Source organism: Cryptococcus neoformans, chromosome 2 (genome assembly GCF_000149245.1).
Source record: "Cryptococcus neoformans var. grubii H99 chromosome 2, complete sequence".
Lineage (NCBI taxonomy): Eukaryota > Fungi > Basidiomycota > Tremellomycetes > Tremellales > Cryptococcaceae > Cryptococcus > Cryptococcus neoformans.
The window spans coordinates 479,255-497,462 of NC_026746.1; the positions used below are offsets into that span (position 1 = coordinate 479,255).

An 18,208-nucleotide genomic window follows, 5' to 3' on the forward strand; every position below is an offset into this window, starting at 1 on the left:
TATTCTGCACTTGGACACTCTCAGATGCCTCCTCTCCAGTTCTGGAAGCCTGGAACAGCTGCTCCAGGTGAGTATCCATAGTATTGGATACTACTGACACGAAATAGGTAGCTCCCTTGATAGAGAATCCGAGAAAGACGGTTCATTACTCCCCGTTAACACATCACAAAATGCCCATCTCAGTTTGGATGCCCAGCGACAAAGGTTACCCATCTACAAACATCGAGAGAAGCTGCTATGGTGTGTAGAGAAGTACTCTGTGGTGATCGTTGTTGGCCAAACTGGTAGTGGAAAATCTACACGTATATCGTTCTTCTGTTCCTCGCATGCGGCTGTCAGGACTAAGCTAACCCGCTCTGTAGAATTGCCGCAATATCTTCATGAGGCAGGATGGACAGGACAAAGTCATGTTGTAGCTTGTACTCAGCCTCGTCGGGTGGCTGCTACTAGCGTTGCCACGCGAGTAGCCGAAGAAGTGGGCAGCGTCCTTGGTGATGAGGTAGAATACCTTCTAGTCGCCGACGTAACTGCTTAGCTGATTTGTGTATAGGTTGGATACACAATCAGGTTCGAAGATTTATCACATCCAACACGCACCAGGATAAAGTACATGACGGATGGAATGCTTTTCCGAGAAACCATGATGGATCCATTACTGAGCAAGTACAGCGTCATTATGGTGTGTCATTTGCGCCGGGTACTGGACGAAGCTCATGTCGCTTCGTGTAGATTGATGAGGCGCATGAAAGGGGAGCATATACCGACCTCTTACTAGGTTTGCTCAAGAAGTATGTACAACCAGGATTTTGCCTACCTCTCTGCTGACCAAATTCATCCAGGATCATGAGAAAAAGGCCCGAGCTGCGAGTCATCATCTCCTCGGCCACTATCGATGCGTAAGTTTTGACCCCTTGGTCTCCTAGGCCCATACTGATATAAGTTCCCTCAGAGAGGACTTTTTAGAGTATTTCAATACAAACGCAGACGGTACAGATCGGTCAAAAGACGATGCCATCAGTACGCCGTCGTCGTTGTTAGATTAGCTCGAAGCGCTGATCCATTCTTAGTCGTCAGCTTGGAAGGTCGGATGTTCCCAGTAGAAGTCTGTTACCTTAAGGAACCATGTGCAGATTATACCCAGGCGGCGGTCCAGACAGTGTTTGACATACATTTGAGAGTATGTCTCCGCATACTAACCAGATACACGAGGCTAATTAGAGCAGGAACCGCTTGGAGATATCTTGGTCTTTCTTACTGGGCGAGAAGAGATTGATCAAGTGATACAAGAAGTTGCGGATAGATTATTATCGTAAGTTCCAACCTGCAGCATTTTTAGCTAATCACGTCTCAGTCTACCCAAAGCCGCGCCTAAACTACTCGCTTTGCCGCTTTATGCCACTCTTCCACCTGAGGAACAATCACTTATTTTTGATCCCTCTCCGCGCGATACCCGAAAAGTTATCTTCTCAACCAACATTGCAGAGGCGAGTGTTACCATTGATGGTATAAAATATGTCGTCGACTCTGGCTTTGTCAAAGTAGGTCTGTTGTCTTTCAACGATCCTCGAGACTGATCCCTTGTCAGATCAAAACATACAATCCTAGAACATGTATGGACGTCCTCACAACCACCCCTTGTTCACTTGCCTCTGCAAACCAGCGTGCCGGTCGTGCCGGTCGTACATCTGCCGGCAAATGCTTTCGCCTTTATCCCGCTTCCATCTTGCCCAGCACCAACCCATCATCACCCATGCCATTGGCTACCCCTCCTGAGCTCGTGCGGTCCGATATATCGCTTTATCTTCTCCAGCTTAAAGCTTTGGGTATCGATAATCTCGCCAAATTCGATTTTATGAGCCCTCCGCCGAGTGAGATGATGATCAGGGCGTTGGAATTCCTTTTCTGTTTGAAAGCGATAGATGATGAAGGAAGATTGACAAGTCTAATGGGTGAGAGGATGGCAGAGGTCCCTTTGGATCCTATGATGGCTGCCATTGTAAGTGTCTATTGGAAAGATTCATGTAGTTGGATATTGAAGACACTTGGCAGCTGTTAAACTCTCACGAGTTCCGATGTGGACAAGAGATTCTGACTATTGCTGCCATGACTTCAGTGCAGGTAAGCTCTTCTTATGTCTTTACCGTTGTGTCCATTGATCTATGGATGGTAGAATGTGTTTATCACAGCCGAAGGAGGAACGAAGGCTACAATGGCTGAACTGGAGAGGCGGAAATTCACAGCGGAGGAAGGGGTGAGCAACAACTTTAATCTGTTAAATACGATGCTCACTTTTGATTGTAGGATCATTTGACGCTATTAAATGGTACAAATGTCCCATTTTTCACAACCTGTACCTTGAGCTAACACTTTCATTGTAGCGTACAACGCTTTCGCTCGATACGGCCAAAACAACAAGCAATGGTGTGGTAACCATCGTCTCAATTACAAGGCTCTTTCGCGTGCCATGTCAATTCGAAAACAGCTCAAGAAGTATATGGAGAGGTTCAAGATTCCGATCGTAAGTTGCGAAGGTGATGCAGTCAGGTTGAGGAAATGCTTGGTTTCTGGTTACTTCAAGGTAAGCAGATTACCTACTCTTAGGAAGCTTTTGTATGCGATTTAGAATCTAAAACGACGGCTTTACAGAATGCGGCCAAGATGATGCCAGACGGGACATACAGATCAGCTCGTGAAAACGCGCCTTTGCATGTCCATCCTTCATCAGTCATGTTCACTCGTCAACCATCCACAGGTTGGGTAATATACCATGAAGTGGTGGAGACAACAAAAAGTTTTATGAGGGATTTGACGATCATCGATGAGGACTGGCTAGTGGAGTTGGCGTAAGTGCTTGCGAAAAGATTATCCGATGTGGATGCTGACAATGATCAATACTAGGCCTCACTTCTACAGGTTCAAGGGAGGCGGATTGAAGCAGCATTTCTGATAGCTGAGGAAGCAGGGTGGACCCTAGGCAATGTGCATTGTCACTTGTCGATGTTGTAGCACAATGAACGCATATTGCAACACAAATAAGTTCCCACACTCTCAACAATGAATCTTGATACATTTATTCATCAAGGCTTCGTACAACGGAACTCCTTATCTTCCTTCTTCTTCGCTTCGTTCGGCACCATTTATTCCTTTAATTTGCCGCATTACAATCTGACGTCTTTAGGCATCTTCCTCATTGCCTGTCTCACTCCCAAATCTCCCAAAACTTCTTCGGCACCACCCAGAATCGCATCAAACTTCTGCGTTCTCTGGAACTGCTCTACAAACTTGCCCATGCCGGTCTTGGTAAGACCACGTCCGCCAAAGATATTGACAGCTTCGTCTGCAATCTCTCCTGCAAATCGAGTGGATTGCATCTTGAGGAACGCAATTTGACCGGCCAAGTTACGCGATTGTTCTTTGTAACTCTGGGATGCCATTATACCGATTAGCCCACAGACAGCCGAGTATGTGTATGTGAAAAAAATGGACACTTACCATGTTACACATCTGATAGGTGACATTTTCCAACCAAGCTTGCATGGCTTCAACCTTGGCAATCATTGAAGCAAGTCTTTGCCGAGCATGTCAGCCGCATTTTTCATTCGTAATTAGGGATGCCAAATCAATGCTTACTTTGCACGGATGACAGCCTGCGCCAACAGAGGTTTACCGAACACTCGACGTTGGGCACTCCACCTAGTAGCGGGCAGATAGGTTAATTGTGGTTTAATGCCGACTTATGTAGATGACCCACTTGAGACACTCTTCCACAATCACTCTTGAGCTTCTGATACTGGCACAGCACATGACCCATCTAACTGAAAATTAGTAATGACACACGGCCGCTCATAGTGCATTCTAGCATACCGTTCATGCTACATGACATTTTTATTATCAGCTGGCTCCTCTTTCTTCTCTATACATTCATGAATGAACCCACGTTGAAATTGCTCAATATGACAAGTAGACCCCCATCTTCGGGCCCAAGCATGTTTTCGGCGGGTACTTTGACATTATCAAAAGTAATGTATGCAGTTCCAGCAGCTGTCGAGTACGATGTCTTGATCTGCTTAGTCTCGACTCCTTCGGTACGAGGCACAAGGAAGGCGGTCAAACCTCCTTCAGTCTAGGCACAAATGCGGTTAACTACCACTTAAAACCTGCTACAGTTCGATTATCTCACTTTTGCCCCTACAGTCTATAAAGGAAGTCAAGTCAGAAACGAAACCACATATATGAATAAGTTGAATACCCACAAAATAATCCGAGTGCATACCACCCGATATCCACTTTTTCGTTCCATTAATCACCCAGCTTCCATCGTCCTGCTTTGTAGCAGTCGTTCTCAAGCCGGCCACATCTGAACCGGCAAAGGCCTCCGAGATGGCCAAACTAATAATCTTTTCTCCGTCAAAAACTTCTTGAATCACTTTAGATCTCAGGGGTTCTTTTCCAAAGTTGAGAACAGGGGGAAGACCGATGACCATACCGGCATTAAGACCGTCGCCGTAGCCTCTTGCACCACAGCGGACCAGTTCTTGGTTAATGACCAGCTCGCTTTAAACCCTTATAAGCCCCAAAAGCATAAGGGAAGCTTCATAGAGACTCACTGGAAGTAGTCAAATTCCTCTCCTTTGACCACGCCATCAAAAAGCGTACGTCCGTGCAAATGCTTGCCCGGTCCAAGACGCATAGCGTTCAAATTCACCTTCCTATTGACATCCATTAATATCACGTCGATTACCTCCAGACAAAATGACTCACGCCATAGCCTCAAGTACGGCTTTACTGGCTCTTTTCCCATTCTCCTCACAGAGCTGGGCGTCTGGCCTTATAACCTCTTCTACAAACTTTCGCATCACCTGTTGCAATTTCCTGTGACTTTCTTTGTAATAAGGCGACTTGAATTCCGCGGTAAGCCACGTAGGCTCAGCATAGGGAACTTTGGAGAGTGCTCCCGGGGTAGGGGGCTTGATAGTGGGTGCTGAGCCAGACAGTTGGCCAATAATGAGGCGTTGGTATTGTGGCTTGAGCAGGACTTCGTGGCGGTGGCTAGAGCGAATGTCAGCCGGACGGTGGAAGTGTATTTGGAAATTGACTTACAGGCCAAAAAAGACTGTGGTAGCATCTTGACCAGCTATGTAAAAAGTTACAAATCAGCCCATTGTTCAAGGCGTAAACACTTTCCTCAGCCGGGAATATTGACCGGCGGCCTATCTCATCCCGCTTCGGACACAACAAACTTACCAACTTCTGGGTCCAAGAGAACACCTACACCACCGGGGTGCATGGCCCCGAATTTGGAGAGATCATATACGATTGAGTCAATAATGACCCAAAGATCACCTTGCTTGTTGTGCTATATGACCATCCACGCGCGTCATTCCGTCAGTAGTTGATCCTCTAAACCGGGCGTGCGAGATGAAGGGAAATCACCTTGGCAACTTCTTCCTTGGTCAGCTCTTTCAACTCCTTCTGTGGTGATTGTGTGCTCATAGCTGGTAGCTGTAACTCAGGCTCTGTAAGTGATGGTATACGAGATGAACGATTGGACAGAGAACAGAAACTGCTCGAGATGGATGCAGTTTTATGAATGAGAAGTGCTGTGATTCGTCCACCGGTTATTCGTAGTTGCCGGGTGCGGGACGTCATGGCTTCGCCGTCAAGAGGGCACGCACTACTACTGCTGTAGATAGATCACTATGCATGCGGTGCTGCGACATCCAGTAGTACATGCAAAAAGGCATGGGAAAAGTGCGGTCAAATGTATGATGTGAATCTCAGCTTCGGGAAAAAGTAGAATCAGGCTTGTACTTGTGTGACTGATTGGCTTGAGAACAATTGGACAGGAAAACCGTGGTACGTGTTCATTCAAACGATGAAAACGACTGCTCCCTAATGCTTCTTATACACTTTTCTCATAGTTTCGTTGAGCTACATATATATATATTTCGTTGTGGCTTACTACAAATACAATGACCTGCATGCACATGATAAGTTGATGCGTTTGGTTGCCATTATTGCGCTGAAGCGCCCTTACGCATCGCCTTGGTCAGCCCTCACCTGCAAGAATTGCAAAGAGCGGTCAGTAGTGCCCTGAACATTCACTGCCGACAAAAAAAAGGCGCACGTTTTCTTCGCTGGTCGTAGGAGAAGGACCCGGATGAGGGTGGTTGTGGTACTCGGCGCCGGACGTACCCTCCGGAGTATGGTGGTGCTTGTCCACGTCTGGAATATTTTATAAGCCAGCTGAATCTTTCGGCTCTGTGAATGTGTAATGAGACATACGGTTGATTGTCTTATCCTGGAGTTCCTTTCCTGGGGGACCATCAGGAGCAGCTTGGTCCGCCTACAACTCGATAGTCAATTTACCTTATCCCCGAATCTATCAAGGTGTTCTACTAACCTTTACATTCGCCTCCGCATCGGTCTGAAACCATTGTCAGAATGTATGCAAATAGAGACAGGGGAAGTTTCGTATGGGTTATAAAAGAGTGGAAACCCACAGCAAGGTGCTCATTCCATCCAGGGGCATGCTCTTTATGAGGAGCAGAGGAATCTTGGGTCCCAGAAAGATTTCGGGCCTTCTCCCTGGCAAGGACCTATAGGTAACATGTCAGCTAAATGATCATGTCGCGATTCACTCTATGCATCTTTAAGTACGCACATTGGGGTCGTTGTCGTGCTTGGAGGCGGCACCCCTGGACATAATTCTGATGGCGGGCATAGTTCGCTGCACTCTCAAGGCTTGGAGAGATCTCAATCGAAGGACAGACATTCTGGAGGGTTGATGTTGGATACGGTTGGTACTTGGGTAGTAGAGAGCAAGGCTTGTGCGTTGAGTAGAGAAAAGGAGTGAAATAGCGAATGAGATAGTGAGGGTTTGAGACTTATATGGTGGAGAGTATGTGACGTCATATGGCAGCATGGGAGACGAGAAAAGAGAGATCTGGGGTATTACGTAATCGTCGGAGTGGGTTTACCGATTAATCCGAGGCAGAAGTGGACGGAAGCCCGATTAAATATAAAAGAAGTACCCCGGATTTGTGGGACGATGACTGTTGATAACAAGGTGTATTACAGCGTTTTCTATTTGTTTGTTCTAATAGTTAAAGAGAACATCGCCCAAAGAACCTTTAGCAGAAGCAAACTCTGCACCCGGCATACACTCTCAGTGTGAGTCCACCTGCTTCCAGCGTCGATACATATCAACCGTCAATATCTCCGCCACTGCGCACGTCTTCGTTCCCGCGCAACGTACATCCTCCAACCTTCACATGATCCCAAAACTTGACTCTGATCCCAAAGCTGACTCTGTTGCCACCAGTGCTCAAACATCTATCCCCGCTTTCCCACACAACTTCTCATCTCCCCGTCTACTTGACATTGTCGAAACAATGGCCAAGCCTATCCCAAATTCAAAACCTCACCACTCTCTTCCCAACTCTCACCTCTCCCCCGACCTCATCACGCCTGCTGGGACACCCCCTTCTGGTGCTGACAGCTCTTATGGTGCAGCGATGGAGTCGCGTCTGCATCAGTTCATGTCAAGTTTTGACGCTGGGACGCATAGTTTTGACAGAGAAGAGAGGGAGAGCCCGGAGGAAAGGAGGATGAGCTTTGGAAGTAGCGATGGTATGTTTTTCGTCTTTCTTTGTTAAAAAAGTGGTCTTCTCAAAGATTAGGTTGGAGAACTGAATGTGTGACCCTCCTTTGCTGTGCTCACCGTATATTCTGTAGTTTTTCCAACTCCACCTTCATCCCGTCGACCATCCTTTCTCGCTTCTCTGGGTATTCGACCATTCACGCTTGTATCTTCCTCTCCTTCATCTTCATCCGCCACTCTGTCCAGCTCCCAGCCCAAAGACGCATTTGGTAACGCAGTGAACCTTGGTATGACACCCGCCTCAGGCTCTGATGGTGACGACCCTTCATCAACACAAACCAGACCCCATCTTGGTAGAGATATCAAATCGACCCCAAACCTTGCTCATTCGCCTACTCATCATTCTGACAACATGGAGAGAATGGATCAAGCTCTATCGGGTCATTTACCTAATGGAGGCATGGCCCGATCAAAAACGACGGGTCAAATCAATAAGCAAAGTGGATTCATTCTCAACTCGGCCGTAAGCAAAGGCGAAAGCGCCACTTTGGGGAGTAGTAGTGCTTCGAGACAAGTTGGAAGGGAGAAGGAAGAGAAGAGGCATTTTGACCCTTCCAGAGATCCCCGACTCTTGGGTCTGATCTAGATTGACTGTACTAGTACTTTGATGCCGAAGGGCATGTGTATAGGTATAGTACAGCAAATTATTACGCGTGCCGTCTCTTAATGGTGCATTGTTGTAGCATCATTATTACCAAGCTTTTCTTAGCGTTTTATATTCAAGATCACTTTTTGTGTATTTCCTTGTCATCCGTTGTTTATTCATCTCACAAACTGTATCATGCATACCTCTTCCTGGCGTTCCATTGATGCGCACTTTACACTTTGCAACATGTTCAAAATATACATGTTAAGGGGCTCGATAATCGCTTGTATACATAAAACAAATCCGAAGGGACGGGGTAAAAAGAAGCGACGAGGTGTACAAATTAGTCACAATATGATCACATTACTTGGAACAAAAAATTAATAAAACCAAAAGTCAAAACGACCATTGCAAAATAATGGTGACATTTCCCCTCAAAAACGTTATGCAGAGTCTTCTATTTCCTTTCATTCTCCGACCAGGGATACTTGCTCATATGATCTTTCACCCAACGAAGCCCATCGTCTCCCTTGTTCATCCCTGACCCTAGCCCCGTAATATTGATTACATTGTTTGTCTCGGATATGAAAGACGTCAAACGCGTAGGTGTTGCTTCAGACTCTGGCATCAATGTCGGCACCGGTGCAGGTTGCTTTGACAAGTCTGTAGGGCACTGGGCAGGGACGCTGTTCATATATTCCACTTTTCGGGTCGACGATGATTGCTGAGCTCGGGAAGACTCAGCAGCGTATTGGTCGTTAAGGGCGTAGAATTGGTCCTGCCATAGATCGGCAGCGCCTTGACCTCCACCGGCGGGAGCTGAAGCGCCAGATCCGCTATTCAGCCCGGGAGCAGGCGAGGAATCCATCGAGATGTCCTTCAGAGACGCCCCGCCAACACCGGAGCCCGTACCAGACCCGTCATTTCCTTGGCTTTCCGGCGTGTTCCCTGACCCGATAGGACTTATCCCTGCAACCCCAGGTCCAGAAGGAGGATTGAACTTGTTGTTGATGTAAGTCTGCGCCTGGGAGAAACCGGGATAAGAGTGAGAGTGGCCAGAGTTTGTTGAATACTCATCGAAGCCTGTGCCACTGAAGGATGGGTGAGTTTTGATTCGCCAATAGCCTCGTTTCACATTCAGTGCGTTTTCGACACACGACCCAAAGTCAGCATCGCGCGTCAAAGCCGGCCTGGAAAGTCGTCAGCTTATCAATTTGACTCATATGCACACATTCAAATAACTCACACTCCTGGTCTCGGATGATCAGGATAGTGGGCTTGCAGCTTTTCAAACGTTGGATTTGCTGCCCTGTCCAAGAAGTACTCAATCAACTGCGCATGATGCTGACCAATCTTGAAGCTGGCCCCAAAGTAGGATAAAGCAAGACGGACCATGTCGCAGTCTGTGCGATGGGACGATGCAGAGACTTCGTCTCCGTTATTGAGGGCGTGTCGCATAAACAAAAGTGATGTGCGCGCAGCCGTAACGAAGCATCTGTATTTTCCTTGTCAACAAAAAAAAAATCTTGCAAAAAATCAGCGCCACAAAAGTTTAACTTACACGCTAGCCGAGGAGTGCATGACGCTTGCAAACTTTTCTCCTTCCCCACCAACGGCACTGGCCAATTGCTGTACGATACCGACGATGCCCTGTGTGGCACTTAGTAAACGTCTGGTAGGCTGATCAGACGGGTTATCAAGGTCTGCAAAAGGTTCGTAAAGACAGATAGTAGCTGAATGAGGAATTAGATGAGCAGCGACAAGGTCCGCATCGAGTCGGCGACGTGAATTGAGCTTGCAGGCATTGCGGAGAGCAGAAGGGAAAGACATCCTATCACAATGTCAGCTCAAGTAGAAAACTCCCCCGGATAGATCGCAACTCACTGGAAACAGGCAATGGAATTAGCCAATTCCCTGAATTCTGGCTTGTCCATCCCATCCATATCATCATTCGGTCTCAGATGTCGGTTCTTCCATTTTCGCACGAATCGATTGGCCCGGTTCAGGAGAATGGTGGCCTTGGTGACCATTACAAAGGAATCCACAACAGGGTGTCTGGAACCGTCGTCAGTATAACGTAACGCCATGAACTGAGAGTTAACTCACTTGAGGAAGAGATCAGGTGATTCTGCATCTTGCGGATTGGATTCCATGAACTCCTACTCCGATTAGCTCCATCTTCAAAATCCTTTTATGAAAATACCTACAGACCCGTCCTCAAACTCTTTGGCCGATACTGGTAAGGCCACGGTTAACTCATCCAGACTCATACTTGTTCCCCATCCACTGGCTGCACTCGCCACAGTATCATGATAAAACGCCATCCAGACTGTCGCTCTTCTCTCTTCTCTTTCCAACGCATCAAGTGGTGGCGGGAGCATGACGCTCTTGAGAGACAACTCTGCGCTGCGGACGTTCAGACCCAGAGGAAGTATCATTCGAGCCACCAAACCGGCATAAGCCCAACACTCAAGCATCCGCGTGTCATCAATGAAAACTCGACATAAGATGATCTTGAAGTCACACATCAGCATACATCAGGTTCACAGAAGGTCAAATTGCTTACCATTGCCCTAACAACATCAAACAAGCGGTTACCAGTGTTTAACCCATCCTGGACTGCCTCTTTCGCAAACATCGTCTGCCTTAGCCCAAAGCCAGTTCTAACACTCTCCGAATCCGATATACACCCAGTCACAGAAAATTCAAGTTTTTCCCATTGCTTATCTCTTGCAGACTTGGAATATACTTCTTCAGGACACCGGGCGGCTGCCGCAGCGCATATGGCGTGAATCAGAGCAGGGTGAGGGAAATTGGAATGAGTAGGGGGAAGAGCCATCCGGGCGAGAAAGCGAGGGCGATGGAGAATACGAGGAAGATTTGGTATTTGGTCAAAGAAGGACTCGATGCTTGGCGACGTCAAAAAAAAAAAGAAATCCGTTATGATGTGTGGAACAAAACTCACAGGTCATTCACAACATTCGGTTCCGGCAGCTTTGCAGGCCATCCTGGCCAGAAGAGATCCATCAATATTTGTTGCTGCATCGCTGCATCAAGACCAGCTTCTAACCCATCCATGTTGATTTCGGTTTCCATTTGCAAATCTCGTCCGACATTGCCATCCACGGTCGTTGTGAATGTCGCAGAAACAGATTCAAGACTTTGCCATTGGGCTTGGCCCTTTAAGGGATCTACACTACTCGAAAGGTCGTTTGGATTGAATGACTGCCAATTCTGAGATTTGTTTTGATCATTGGTGTCTGGGACGGCGCCTTTCCAAGCATCATTTGATATGTCTGCTGGCGAAAAGTTGAATATTTCTCCAGGAGAAAGGATGTTGACGCCTGAGGAAGACTCGCCAGACGTCAAGTTCGGCGTTGATGTATTGTTATGCAAACTACTTGATCTACGAGAAGTTTCCGATGCCTGATTGGCAGGGGAGGGTCCACCACTGCAATGAGAAACGTTGGCGGATGATGAGCCAAGGTTTACGAGATGAGTATGTTGAGACTGTATTTGTTCTAACGGATCGTAATTCCCCCACATAGGATCTGCCTGAGAGTTGGATGCCGGTTGGGAAGGGTTAGATGTGAAAAAGTTGATGAACGTATTAGGAGATGGAGCGGCGGCGTTTTGAAACAACGAACTACTGAATGCTGGAGCAGGAATACGAGGTTTATCGGCCAACCGAGCCTGTAACTCTTCTACAGAGAGATGTTAAGGCTGCGATCAAGTACGCCGGAAGTCTGTACTTACGAATTTGTTTTGTCAACCTATCTCTTTCCTCCTCAAATTCTTCCTCTTTCTTTTTCCGCCTACCTTCTCCCGTTGCCTTCCTCTTCTTTTTCGACCCGTTGGCTATGCCTGAAGTCTCCTCCTCTTCATTGGCGGGTGCTCCTGCTGGTCCGGCATTGGATTTGTTCTGGATATCGCCTTCTTCTACTTGATTGGATGCCCCATCATCATAATCACAACATAGCACAGGATTACTTTTGGGTGATGTTCGAAGAAGATGCCTATATGATCGGACGCACGTGGCGCAATGTGGTCGAGCCTATGAACTGTCAGTCAATGTTGAGCGTATAGTAAAAGCATATTTACGGCGTCGCATTTCTGCAATCAAAGATCAGCAGTGCATTCACCACAGTAAGAGACAACGTGCCAGTTTCCTTCTCCTACACTGCAGACAAGCTTGATTTCTCCTCAGAACGCCTGCAACGTCATTATTATTAGATGAAGAGGGCTGGGCGGATGGTTCCTGGGTGTCAATGTGTACTGTGCCGTCGAGAGGAGGCCGTTTGGAGAGGTTCCCATGAATAGACATTGTTGGCTGGCGCGGAGGGAGGAAGGAAGAAGGGAATGAGGAAGAAAGGACTGAGAGTGGTTGACTGGATTATTGCGGAAAGAGGTCGGAAAGGACAGCGACCGAAAGTGTGAGTCAGCGCCAGTCGCTAGTATCATCCCCTTTGTTCGCCGCCAGCCCGACCAAAATCGCCAAAATAATTCTTGCCGCCGACGCGTAACAGCTCCCTCCACCTCGGCCATGCTCCAAGTGTCAAGCCACGCGAGATCCACGTGGTTGTCGCATGGCTGGGGGCGATCTCTTCTGCTGCTGCTGTGCATAGGAGCTTATTCTTTGATAGACTTTTATTCTCTCGGCGTCTCTCCAGCAGCCAGCACCGAACAAGCCCCCATCCTGTGAACGCACACAGCTCAGGACACCCCGCCCGCCTCAGATGGACACATAGTCCCAACATGCTCTACTTCTTGTTCCTCCTCCCCCTCCTCATCGCCTACGCCGCTCCAGAGCCAGCAGCCCTCATCCCTTTCCCACATCACACCCTTCGAGCCCTTGCCCCCTCCTCCACTGCCACACTCCCCGTCCAGATAGACCATGACCTGCACCCGCTTGTCCTCGTGTCCACCATAGACGGTGCTTTGCATGCCCTGGAGAGAAGCACGGGTAAAGAGAAATGGGTACTCGAAGGTGACCCGCTGGTCGGTGGGAAGATGAAAGGCGGTGTGGAAGAGTACATTGTGGAACCCCTGAGTGGGAGTCTGTATGTGCACGAGGACAAGGATGGGGAGATGAGGATGAGAAAGCTGCCTCTTTCTGTAGATCAATTGTGAGTCAAATACCGATTGCCCAAGAAGCTAATAGCGTAGAATTGAGCTATCCCCGTTTACATTCCCCGAATCTCCGACCCAAATCTTTACCGGTAGCAAACACACTTCTCTAATGAGTGTTGATCTGCGAACTGGGGAACAGGTTGATTGCTTTTCTCCTACTGCCAATCTATCGCAATATGACGGCTCAAGCGTGTGCGACGACCTGGACGATCTCGAGCGACGCGGCTCTTCACAGCGAGACACATTGTTCATCGGTCGAACAGATTATCGACTTACGATCCATTCGCCATCTTCTTCCCAAGGTTTATCTACGTATACATCCGCGGCTTATCCGGCGGAAAAAAAATCGGCTCCCGCCGTCCAAGAGATCTCTTACTCCACCTACACCCCTAATGCTTATAACCGCCCACTTGCAGAATCATGGGTCAAGGCGGGTGTGGCACACCAATCATGGGGTCCCGACAATGAAGAGCCTCGGATACGTATCGAGCTTGGATTCAATGGCAAGGCACTTGGTGTAAAGCCTGGTGGTGGACTCATTTGGAATCGAGAGCTGGAACATATAGGCGTCGGCGTGTACGAGATCCTCATTCCTCGAGAAAATCCCTTGGGCGCACCCATTCTTGTCCCGCAACCTCCTGCCCACCTTCCTGCTCTCTTCCCCGGACAAAATGACCCGAGAGCATTTAATATTCACGACGCACCTCCTTCCACCTATATCGCTACACTCCCCGAATGTCTCACTTTGCCGTCATCCAATACAACTTCCGGCAACGCGACGGCAGGCAACAAAGACACCAAGCCGTTACATTTCGCGCTTTCATCTTCTTCATATCCTCTTATCAACTTTGCCCGTCCCCCTCCTCCTGGACATCTCTCCGATGGATTATTCTACAATGCCGACGATGGCGATTCTTCTGATCTCGACCATAGTCGTGGTAGGGGGCTTTTATCAGGGTTGATTGACCCACCCAGGGAGCACGAGACGATTGATCCGCCATTCATTGAAAGACAGGCTGGACCTGCAAAGAATGGGTGGTGGAGATGGGTGGTGGCATTGGGAATGTTATTGATCCTGTTGGGTGGTGTGATGGTCCGCTTCGGAAGGGGAAAAGGCTCGGTGCCAGGATCAGTGGAAAGCAAGGTAGATGAGAAAATGCCTTTACTCGCTGTACCTGTCCACGAGGTGAGACTTGAAGAAAAAGAAGAAGAGGAAGAAGAAGATGTACTGCCAGTAGTCAAGTCTGCCCCTGTGGTGCGCATCCAAGAACCATCGTCTACGCCTGAAGACTCCCCCCCACGCTCGGAAGGCACACCCGAAACACATCAGACCGCCACGCCTCCACCAAAGAAAAAGTCTACTCGTCGTCGTGTGCGGGGTAAAAAGAAGAAGCCTGATGCTACTACTACAGCTACCGCGGCCGGTCTGACGGCCGAAGAGCGCGATGGTGAGAATGAAGATGAGGATCATGAAAAGGACAAGGAAGACTTTTCTCCCCGGGCGACGCCCAAGGGAGGTAATAAACCCTTGCCAGAATTGCCGAGAGAACTTTCTTCGACAGATTTGTTGGATTATGATCAGGATAAGGAGCGGCTGGCGATCTCAGATACTATCATTGGTGAGTCACATGACTGGATTAACAATATCGGCGCAACCCCAAAAATCCTGACAAACAGATGTAGGTTTTGGATCGCATGGTACTGTAGTGTTAAAGGGAACATGGGGAGGACGCCCAGTTGCAGTAAAACGACTGTTGAGCGACTTTACCAGATTGGCGAGTCAAGAAGTCAAGTTGTTGCAAGCAAGCGACGATCATCCCAATGTCATCCGCTACTACTGCCAAGAAAAGCGCGACAATTTCCTCTACATCGCCCTCGACCTGTGTCAAGCATCCTTGGCAGATTTGATCGAATCACCTGAAAAGCATAGAGAGTTGGCAGATCAGCTGGATAGGAAGCGGGCGTTGATGGAGGTTACAAAGGGTTTGAAACATTTGCATGGGATGAAGATTATTCATCGGGACATTAAACCGCAGTATGTTTTTAATTTTTTTTTTCTTTATTTACTTCCAACGCAGTCGGCTAACAAAAGAGTTAACCCAGAAACGTGCTCGTATCCCAAACACCTTCTGGGCTGAGAATCCTCGTTTCCGACTTTGGACTTGCCCGCCGACTAGGCCAAGATCAATCATCCTTTGCGCCGACGGCGAACAACTTGGCCGGTAGCCTAGGCTGGCGAGCACCCGAATGTATCCGAGGTGTGGTCCGTCTCAACGAAGGGTTTGACGCTTCGTCCTCTGTCGGATCTTCTGGCGGTATCGCCAATGCAGAAGATGGCGTTGCGCGAAGTCGATTGACCAAGGCTGTGGATCTGTTTGCGCTTGGATGCTTATACTTTTGGGTCCTGCTTTCCGGGGAACATCCCTTTGGCGAGACGTATAATCGGGAGAGTAATATAGTCAAGGGTGAAGCTGTGAATATGGGTATGTTGAGTTTATTAGGGGAGGAAAGAGAAGAAGTGGAAGATTTGGTGAAGATGTTGTTGAGTACCGAGCCCGACGCAAGGTACGTTTCTCTTTGCGCTCGTTGCGTTCACCCAAACTCACTCTCATTTTTGCATTTGTCAGACCATCCACATCAGAATGTCTCACCCATCCCATCTTCTGGCCCGCCGCCAAACGTCTCGGCTTTCTGTGTGACGCTTCCGACCGATTCGAAATCATGCAAACCGAGCCGGCCGAACCTACACTTGTACTTCTCGAACAAGGCGCACAAAGTGTCGTCGGCAAGGATTGGTATTCCCGGTTGGATAAGACGTTTACAGGCAGTTTGGGCAAGTATAGAAAGTATAAAGGCGGGAGTGTGAGGGATATGTTGAGGGCTATGCGGAATAAGGTTTGTCCTCTTGTCGCTTGTGAATTCCCCTTCCGAAACTAATGGGTGCGTTTTTTGCAAACAAAGAAACATCATTATCAAGATCTGGAACCGGCAGTGCAAAAGCATCTGGGCGCCCTTCCTGCCGGATTCTTACTTTATTTTTCCTCGCGATACCCAAAGCTGTTAATGCACGTGTATCGTACGGTAAAGGAGAGTGAGTTGAGGGAGGAAAGTATGTTTGAAGGGTGTTTCCAAGAGGCGGTGTAAAAGCTTTTGTTTGTGGTGGAGAGGGAATCGTGTTCGTTGTACAGTACTCGTATACATCCATTTTTTCCTTTTTTTTGTTGGCAGCTGCTGCTCCCATTTTCTCAGTTTTTTTTTTTTTTTTTCTTTCTTTTCTTTTGCCTATTTCGATAACACGTTTTGGGTTTATATGTATGCATATGGCATAAATACTAGCCTGTAGCTGGTTTCGACAAGGCACAAAATGCTCGTCGTCGAAAATCCCTCTCTACTCCTCCTCCTCGTCGTCGTCCAACCCTTCGAGATAAACGGGCTTGTTCAACTTTTTTACACAGTGTCAGCTTTTGCCAAAGAAAAAAAAAAACCACTTACAACCTCTACAAGACCCAGCCATTCGCCCATACCGCGTACAAACTCGTCTCCACCTTCACCGGCACCACCATGGCGCCACCAAGATGGACGGAGGTTTATATTTGATCCGCAGTCTGATTCGGGAAGGTCCCTCCCTGCTTCCTCTTCACGCACACGCTCCTCACGCGGACGCTCCTTTTCCAACTCGTCCGCTCTGAATCCCATGAGGGGCACATCTCCAGTATAAAGCATGAACCCTTGGAATTCGGCTGTCGGGCAAAGTATCCTCACTGGCCCATCATCATTTTGCTGCTCGTGCTCGTGCTCTTGCTCTTGCTCTTCCTCCTTGTTTATAAGTGTATAAGGAGGAGGAGTGATATTGAATGCAGGGGGATCATTTTCGGTTTCAGGTGAAGGGATGAATGGTTCTTTCACTTCATGTACCTCGATACTATCACCGTCTCCTTCTTGACGCTCTTCTTCAGTGGTAGCTGGTGGTGGCGGCCGTTTGAGCGGGGTAGGTTCTTGGATCACGATTTCCGGGACGGATACTGTTCTCTTCGGGGTGGTTGCTGGCGTACCCGACTTGACGCGTTTACTCGGCGTAGACGTAGACGGAGACGTAGATTCATGATCATGTTCATCGTCCGAGTCGAGACGGGTACGTTTTTTGGCAGGCGCTGTTCGGCGGGTACGCGGTTGAGCGAGGGCAATCTGTCCTGCACCCTTGATTCTAGCGAGAACGCTCTTTCTTTGTGATCGTCTGACGTCGTTACCTTGTTCAGCGTCGTCTTCTACGGCACTGTCTGTAGACGCAGAGGCAGACGTAGACGCAGACGTTAAAGGTGTAAGAGGTGCCGAAGAAGAAATAGGAAACGACCGAGTATGGTCTTCTGTACCGCCCTTGTTGGGCGGGAGACTCGTCGAGAGGATGATACCGCGGTATGCGGGCGGGACGGAGAGGTACTGCCCGACGAGCAGACGGCCTCTGAATGTTGCCTGTACAAGTTGCTGTTGTTGTTGCTGTTGCTGGGCAGAGTCGGCTACAGGGTCAGCGACGAGGGGACGGGGCTGAAAGTAGTGAGAGGTGTTGGCGTGCTTGTCTGTGTATGGAGCGTGCTGCGGGCCGAGGGAGAAGGGGAGGAGGGAGAGCGGGGGCGCGGCGGGGAGTGGGGAGGGGGAGGGGGGGATGATGAAGCGCGTAGACATGTGGAGTGGTGGAGACAGATTTCGACGCGACGCGAATAAGTGGAAAATGGAAAATGGAAAAACACAACCGACGCGTCTAGGGTTTGCCCGCAGGCGTGCCCTGCTCCACGCATTTACCAAAGCAACTGTAAATGTGGAGCAGTGGAGTG

The 18,208-nt window shown here is 48.5% G+C and overlaps 7 protein-coding genes; 3 read left to right on the forward strand and 4 right to left on the reverse strand.

The window, feature by feature from the left end:
* Positions 1 to 3: 3 nt before the first annotated feature.
* On the forward strand, positions 4 to 3,616 carry CNAG_03665 (ATP-dependent RNA helicase DDX35). XM_012191780.1 has 18 exons: positions 4 to 67; positions 108 to 302; positions 363 to 499; positions 551 to 679; positions 730 to 788; positions 840 to 896; positions 950 to 1,017; positions 1,068 to 1,177; positions 1,224 to 1,309; positions 1,352 to 1,538; positions 1,586 to 1,996; positions 2,050 to 2,118; positions 2,171 to 2,251; positions 2,302 to 2,323; positions 2,379 to 2,578; positions 2,647 to 2,843; positions 2,899 to 3,461; positions 3,512 to 3,616. The coding sequence occupies exons 1-17, from the start codon at positions 25 to 27 to the stop codon at positions 2,945 to 2,947; spliced, it is 2,100 nt and encodes a 699-aa protein (XP_012047170.1). The 5' UTR covers positions 4 to 24; the 3' UTR covers positions 2,948 to 3,461; positions 3,512 to 3,616.
* CNAG_03666 (acyl-CoA dehydrogenase) lies at positions 2,982 to 5,603 on the reverse strand. XM_012191781.1 has 13 exons: positions 5,434 to 5,603; positions 5,245 to 5,356; positions 5,101 to 5,134; positions 4,762 to 5,049; positions 4,608 to 4,709; positions 4,254 to 4,554; positions 4,181 to 4,195; positions 3,938 to 4,123; positions 3,865 to 3,872; positions 3,752 to 3,811; positions 3,631 to 3,693; positions 3,493 to 3,568; positions 2,982 to 3,422 (listed from the first exon to the last, which is right to left on the reverse strand). The coding sequence occupies exons 1-13, from the start codon at positions 5,491 to 5,493 to the stop codon at positions 3,159 to 3,161; spliced, it is 1,569 nt and encodes a 522-aa protein (XP_012047171.1). The 5' UTR covers positions 5,494 to 5,603; the 3' UTR covers positions 2,982 to 3,158.
* An 18-nt stretch (positions 5,604 to 5,621) lies between these two features.
* Positions 5,622 to 6,844, reverse strand: CNAG_03667 (hypothetical protein). XM_012191782.1 has 6 exons: positions 6,665 to 6,844; positions 6,504 to 6,599; positions 6,404 to 6,427; positions 6,286 to 6,346; positions 6,128 to 6,225; positions 5,622 to 6,060 (listed from the first exon to the last, which is right to left on the reverse strand). Exons 1-6 carry the CDS (start codon positions 6,773 to 6,775, stop codon positions 6,034 to 6,036), a joined length of 417 nt encoding a protein of 138 aa, XP_012047172.1. The 5' UTR covers positions 6,776 to 6,844; the 3' UTR covers positions 5,622 to 6,033.
* A 208-nt stretch (positions 6,845 to 7,052) lies between these two features.
* Positions 7,053 to 8,469, forward strand: CNAG_03668 (hypothetical protein). XM_012191984.1 has 3 exons: positions 7,053 to 7,173; positions 7,325 to 7,632; positions 7,738 to 8,469. The coding sequence occupies exons 2-3, from the start codon at positions 7,395 to 7,397 to the stop codon at positions 8,247 to 8,249; spliced, it is 750 nt and encodes a 249-aa protein (XP_012047374.1). The 5' UTR covers positions 7,053 to 7,173; positions 7,325 to 7,394; the 3' UTR covers positions 8,250 to 8,469.
* A 19-nt stretch (positions 8,470 to 8,488) lies between these two features.
* Positions 8,489 to 12,725, reverse strand: CNAG_03669 (hypothetical protein). XM_012191783.1 has 11 exons: positions 12,412 to 12,725; positions 12,351 to 12,362; positions 12,006 to 12,303; positions 11,215 to 11,953; positions 10,816 to 11,158; positions 10,457 to 10,762; positions 10,356 to 10,408; positions 10,134 to 10,304; positions 9,811 to 10,080; positions 9,496 to 9,744; positions 8,489 to 9,439 (listed from the first exon to the last, which is right to left on the reverse strand). The coding sequence occupies exons 1-11, from the start codon at positions 12,571 to 12,573 to the stop codon at positions 8,707 to 8,709; spliced, it is 3,336 nt and encodes a 1,111-aa protein (XP_012047173.1). The 5' UTR covers positions 12,574 to 12,725; the 3' UTR covers positions 8,489 to 8,706.
* Positions 12,726 to 12,901: 176 nt separating this feature from the next.
* Positions 12,902 to 16,715, forward strand: CNAG_03670 (IRE protein kinase). XM_012191985.1 has 6 exons: positions 12,902 to 13,375; positions 13,416 to 14,998; positions 15,063 to 15,414; positions 15,483 to 15,944; positions 16,007 to 16,274; positions 16,341 to 16,715. Exons 1-6 carry the CDS (start codon positions 13,005 to 13,007, stop codon positions 16,521 to 16,523), a joined length of 3,219 nt encoding a protein of 1,072 aa, XP_012047375.1. The 5' UTR covers positions 12,902 to 13,004; the 3' UTR covers positions 16,524 to 16,715.
* Positions 16,644 to 18,093, reverse strand: CNAG_03671 (hypothetical protein). XM_012191986.1 has 2 exons: positions 16,872 to 18,093; positions 16,644 to 16,821 (listed from the first exon to the last, which is right to left on the reverse strand). The coding sequence occupies exons 1-2, from the start codon at positions 18,057 to 18,059 to the stop codon at positions 16,768 to 16,770; spliced, it is 1,242 nt and encodes a 413-aa protein (XP_012047376.1). The 5' UTR covers positions 18,060 to 18,093; the 3' UTR covers positions 16,644 to 16,767.
* Between the last annotated feature and the right edge of the window lie 115 nt (positions 18,094 to 18,208).

Excerpts from the sequence above, each read along its gene's own strand:
- CNAG_03666 (XM_012191781.1), bottom strand. The coding sequence starts at position 5,493 with ATGAGCACACAATCACCACAGAAGGAGTTGAAAGAGCTGACCAAGGAA. Across the intron at positions 4,555-4,607 it reads GAGGAATTTGACTACTTCCA|CGAGCTGGTCATTAACCAAG; the intron begins GTGAGTCTCTAT and ends AAGGGTTTAAAG. Across the intron at positions 3,423-3,492 it reads CCTATCAGATGTGTAACATG|AGTTACAAAGAACAATCGCG; the intron begins GTAAGTGTCCAT and ends ATGGCATCCCAG.
- CNAG_03671 (XM_012191986.1), bottom strand. The coding sequence starts at position 18,059 with ATGTCTACGCGCTTCATCATCCCCCCCTCCCCCTCCCCACTCCCCGCC. Across the intron at positions 16,822-16,871 it reads GGCTGGGTCTTGTAGAGGTT|TTGAACAAGCCCGTTTATCT; the intron begins GTAAGTGGTTTT and ends TGTGTAAAAAAG.
- CNAG_03669 (XM_012191783.1), bottom strand. The coding sequence starts at position 12,573 with ATGTCTATTCATGGGAACCTCTCCAAACGGCCTCCTCTCGACGGCACA. Across the intron at positions 10,305-10,355 it reads TCACCTGATCTCTTCCTCAA|ACACCCTGTTGTGGATTCCT; the intron begins GTGAGTTAACTC and ends CGACGGTTCCAG. Across the intron at positions 10,081-10,133 it reads AATTCCATTGCCTGTTTCCA|GATGTCTTTCCCTTCTGCTC; the intron begins GTGAGTTGCGAT and ends ACATTGTGATAG.
- CNAG_03667 (XM_012191782.1), bottom strand. The coding sequence starts at position 6,775 with ATGTCTGTCCTTCGATTGAGATCTCTCCAAGCCTTGAGAGTGCAGCGA. Across the intron at positions 6,347-6,403 it reads ATGCGGAGGCGAATGTAAAG|GCGGACCAAGCTGCTCCTGA; the intron begins GTTAGTAGAACA and ends ATCGAGTTGTAG. Across the intron at positions 6,061-6,127 it reads CTACGACCAGCGAAGAAAAC|GTGAGGGCTGACCAAGGCGA; the intron begins GTGCGCCTTTTT and ends CAATTCTTGCAG.
- CNAG_03670 (XM_012191985.1), top strand. The coding sequence starts at position 13,005 with ATGCTCTACTTCTTGTTCCTCCTCCCCCTCCTCATCGCCTACGCCGCT. Across the intron at positions 13,376-13,415 it reads CCTCTTTCTGTAGATCAATT|AATTGAGCTATCCCCGTTTA; the intron begins GTGAGTCAAATA and ends CTAATAGCGTAG. Across the intron at positions 16,275-16,340 it reads TGAGGGCTATGCGGAATAAG|AAACATCATTATCAAGATCT; the intron begins GTTTGTCCTCTT and ends TTGCAAACAAAG.
- CNAG_03668 (XM_012191984.1), top strand. The coding sequence starts at position 7,395 with ATGGCCAAGCCTATCCCAAATTCAAAACCTCACCACTCTCTTCCCAAC. Across the intron at positions 7,633-7,737 it reads GAGCTTTGGAAGTAGCGATG|TTTTTCCAACTCCACCTTCA; the intron begins GTATGTTTTTCG and ends TATATTCTGTAG.
- CNAG_03665 (XM_012191780.1), top strand. The coding sequence starts at position 25 with ATGCCTCCTCTCCAGTTCTGGAAGCCTGGAACAGCTGCTCCAG. Across the intron at positions 680-729 it reads GCAAGTACAGCGTCATTATG|ATTGATGAGGCGCATGAAAG; the intron begins GTGTGTCATTTG and ends CGCTTCGTGTAG. Across the intron at positions 897-949 it reads TCCTCGGCCACTATCGATGC|AGAGGACTTTTTAGAGTATT; the intron begins GTAAGTTTTGAC and ends AAGTTCCCTCAG.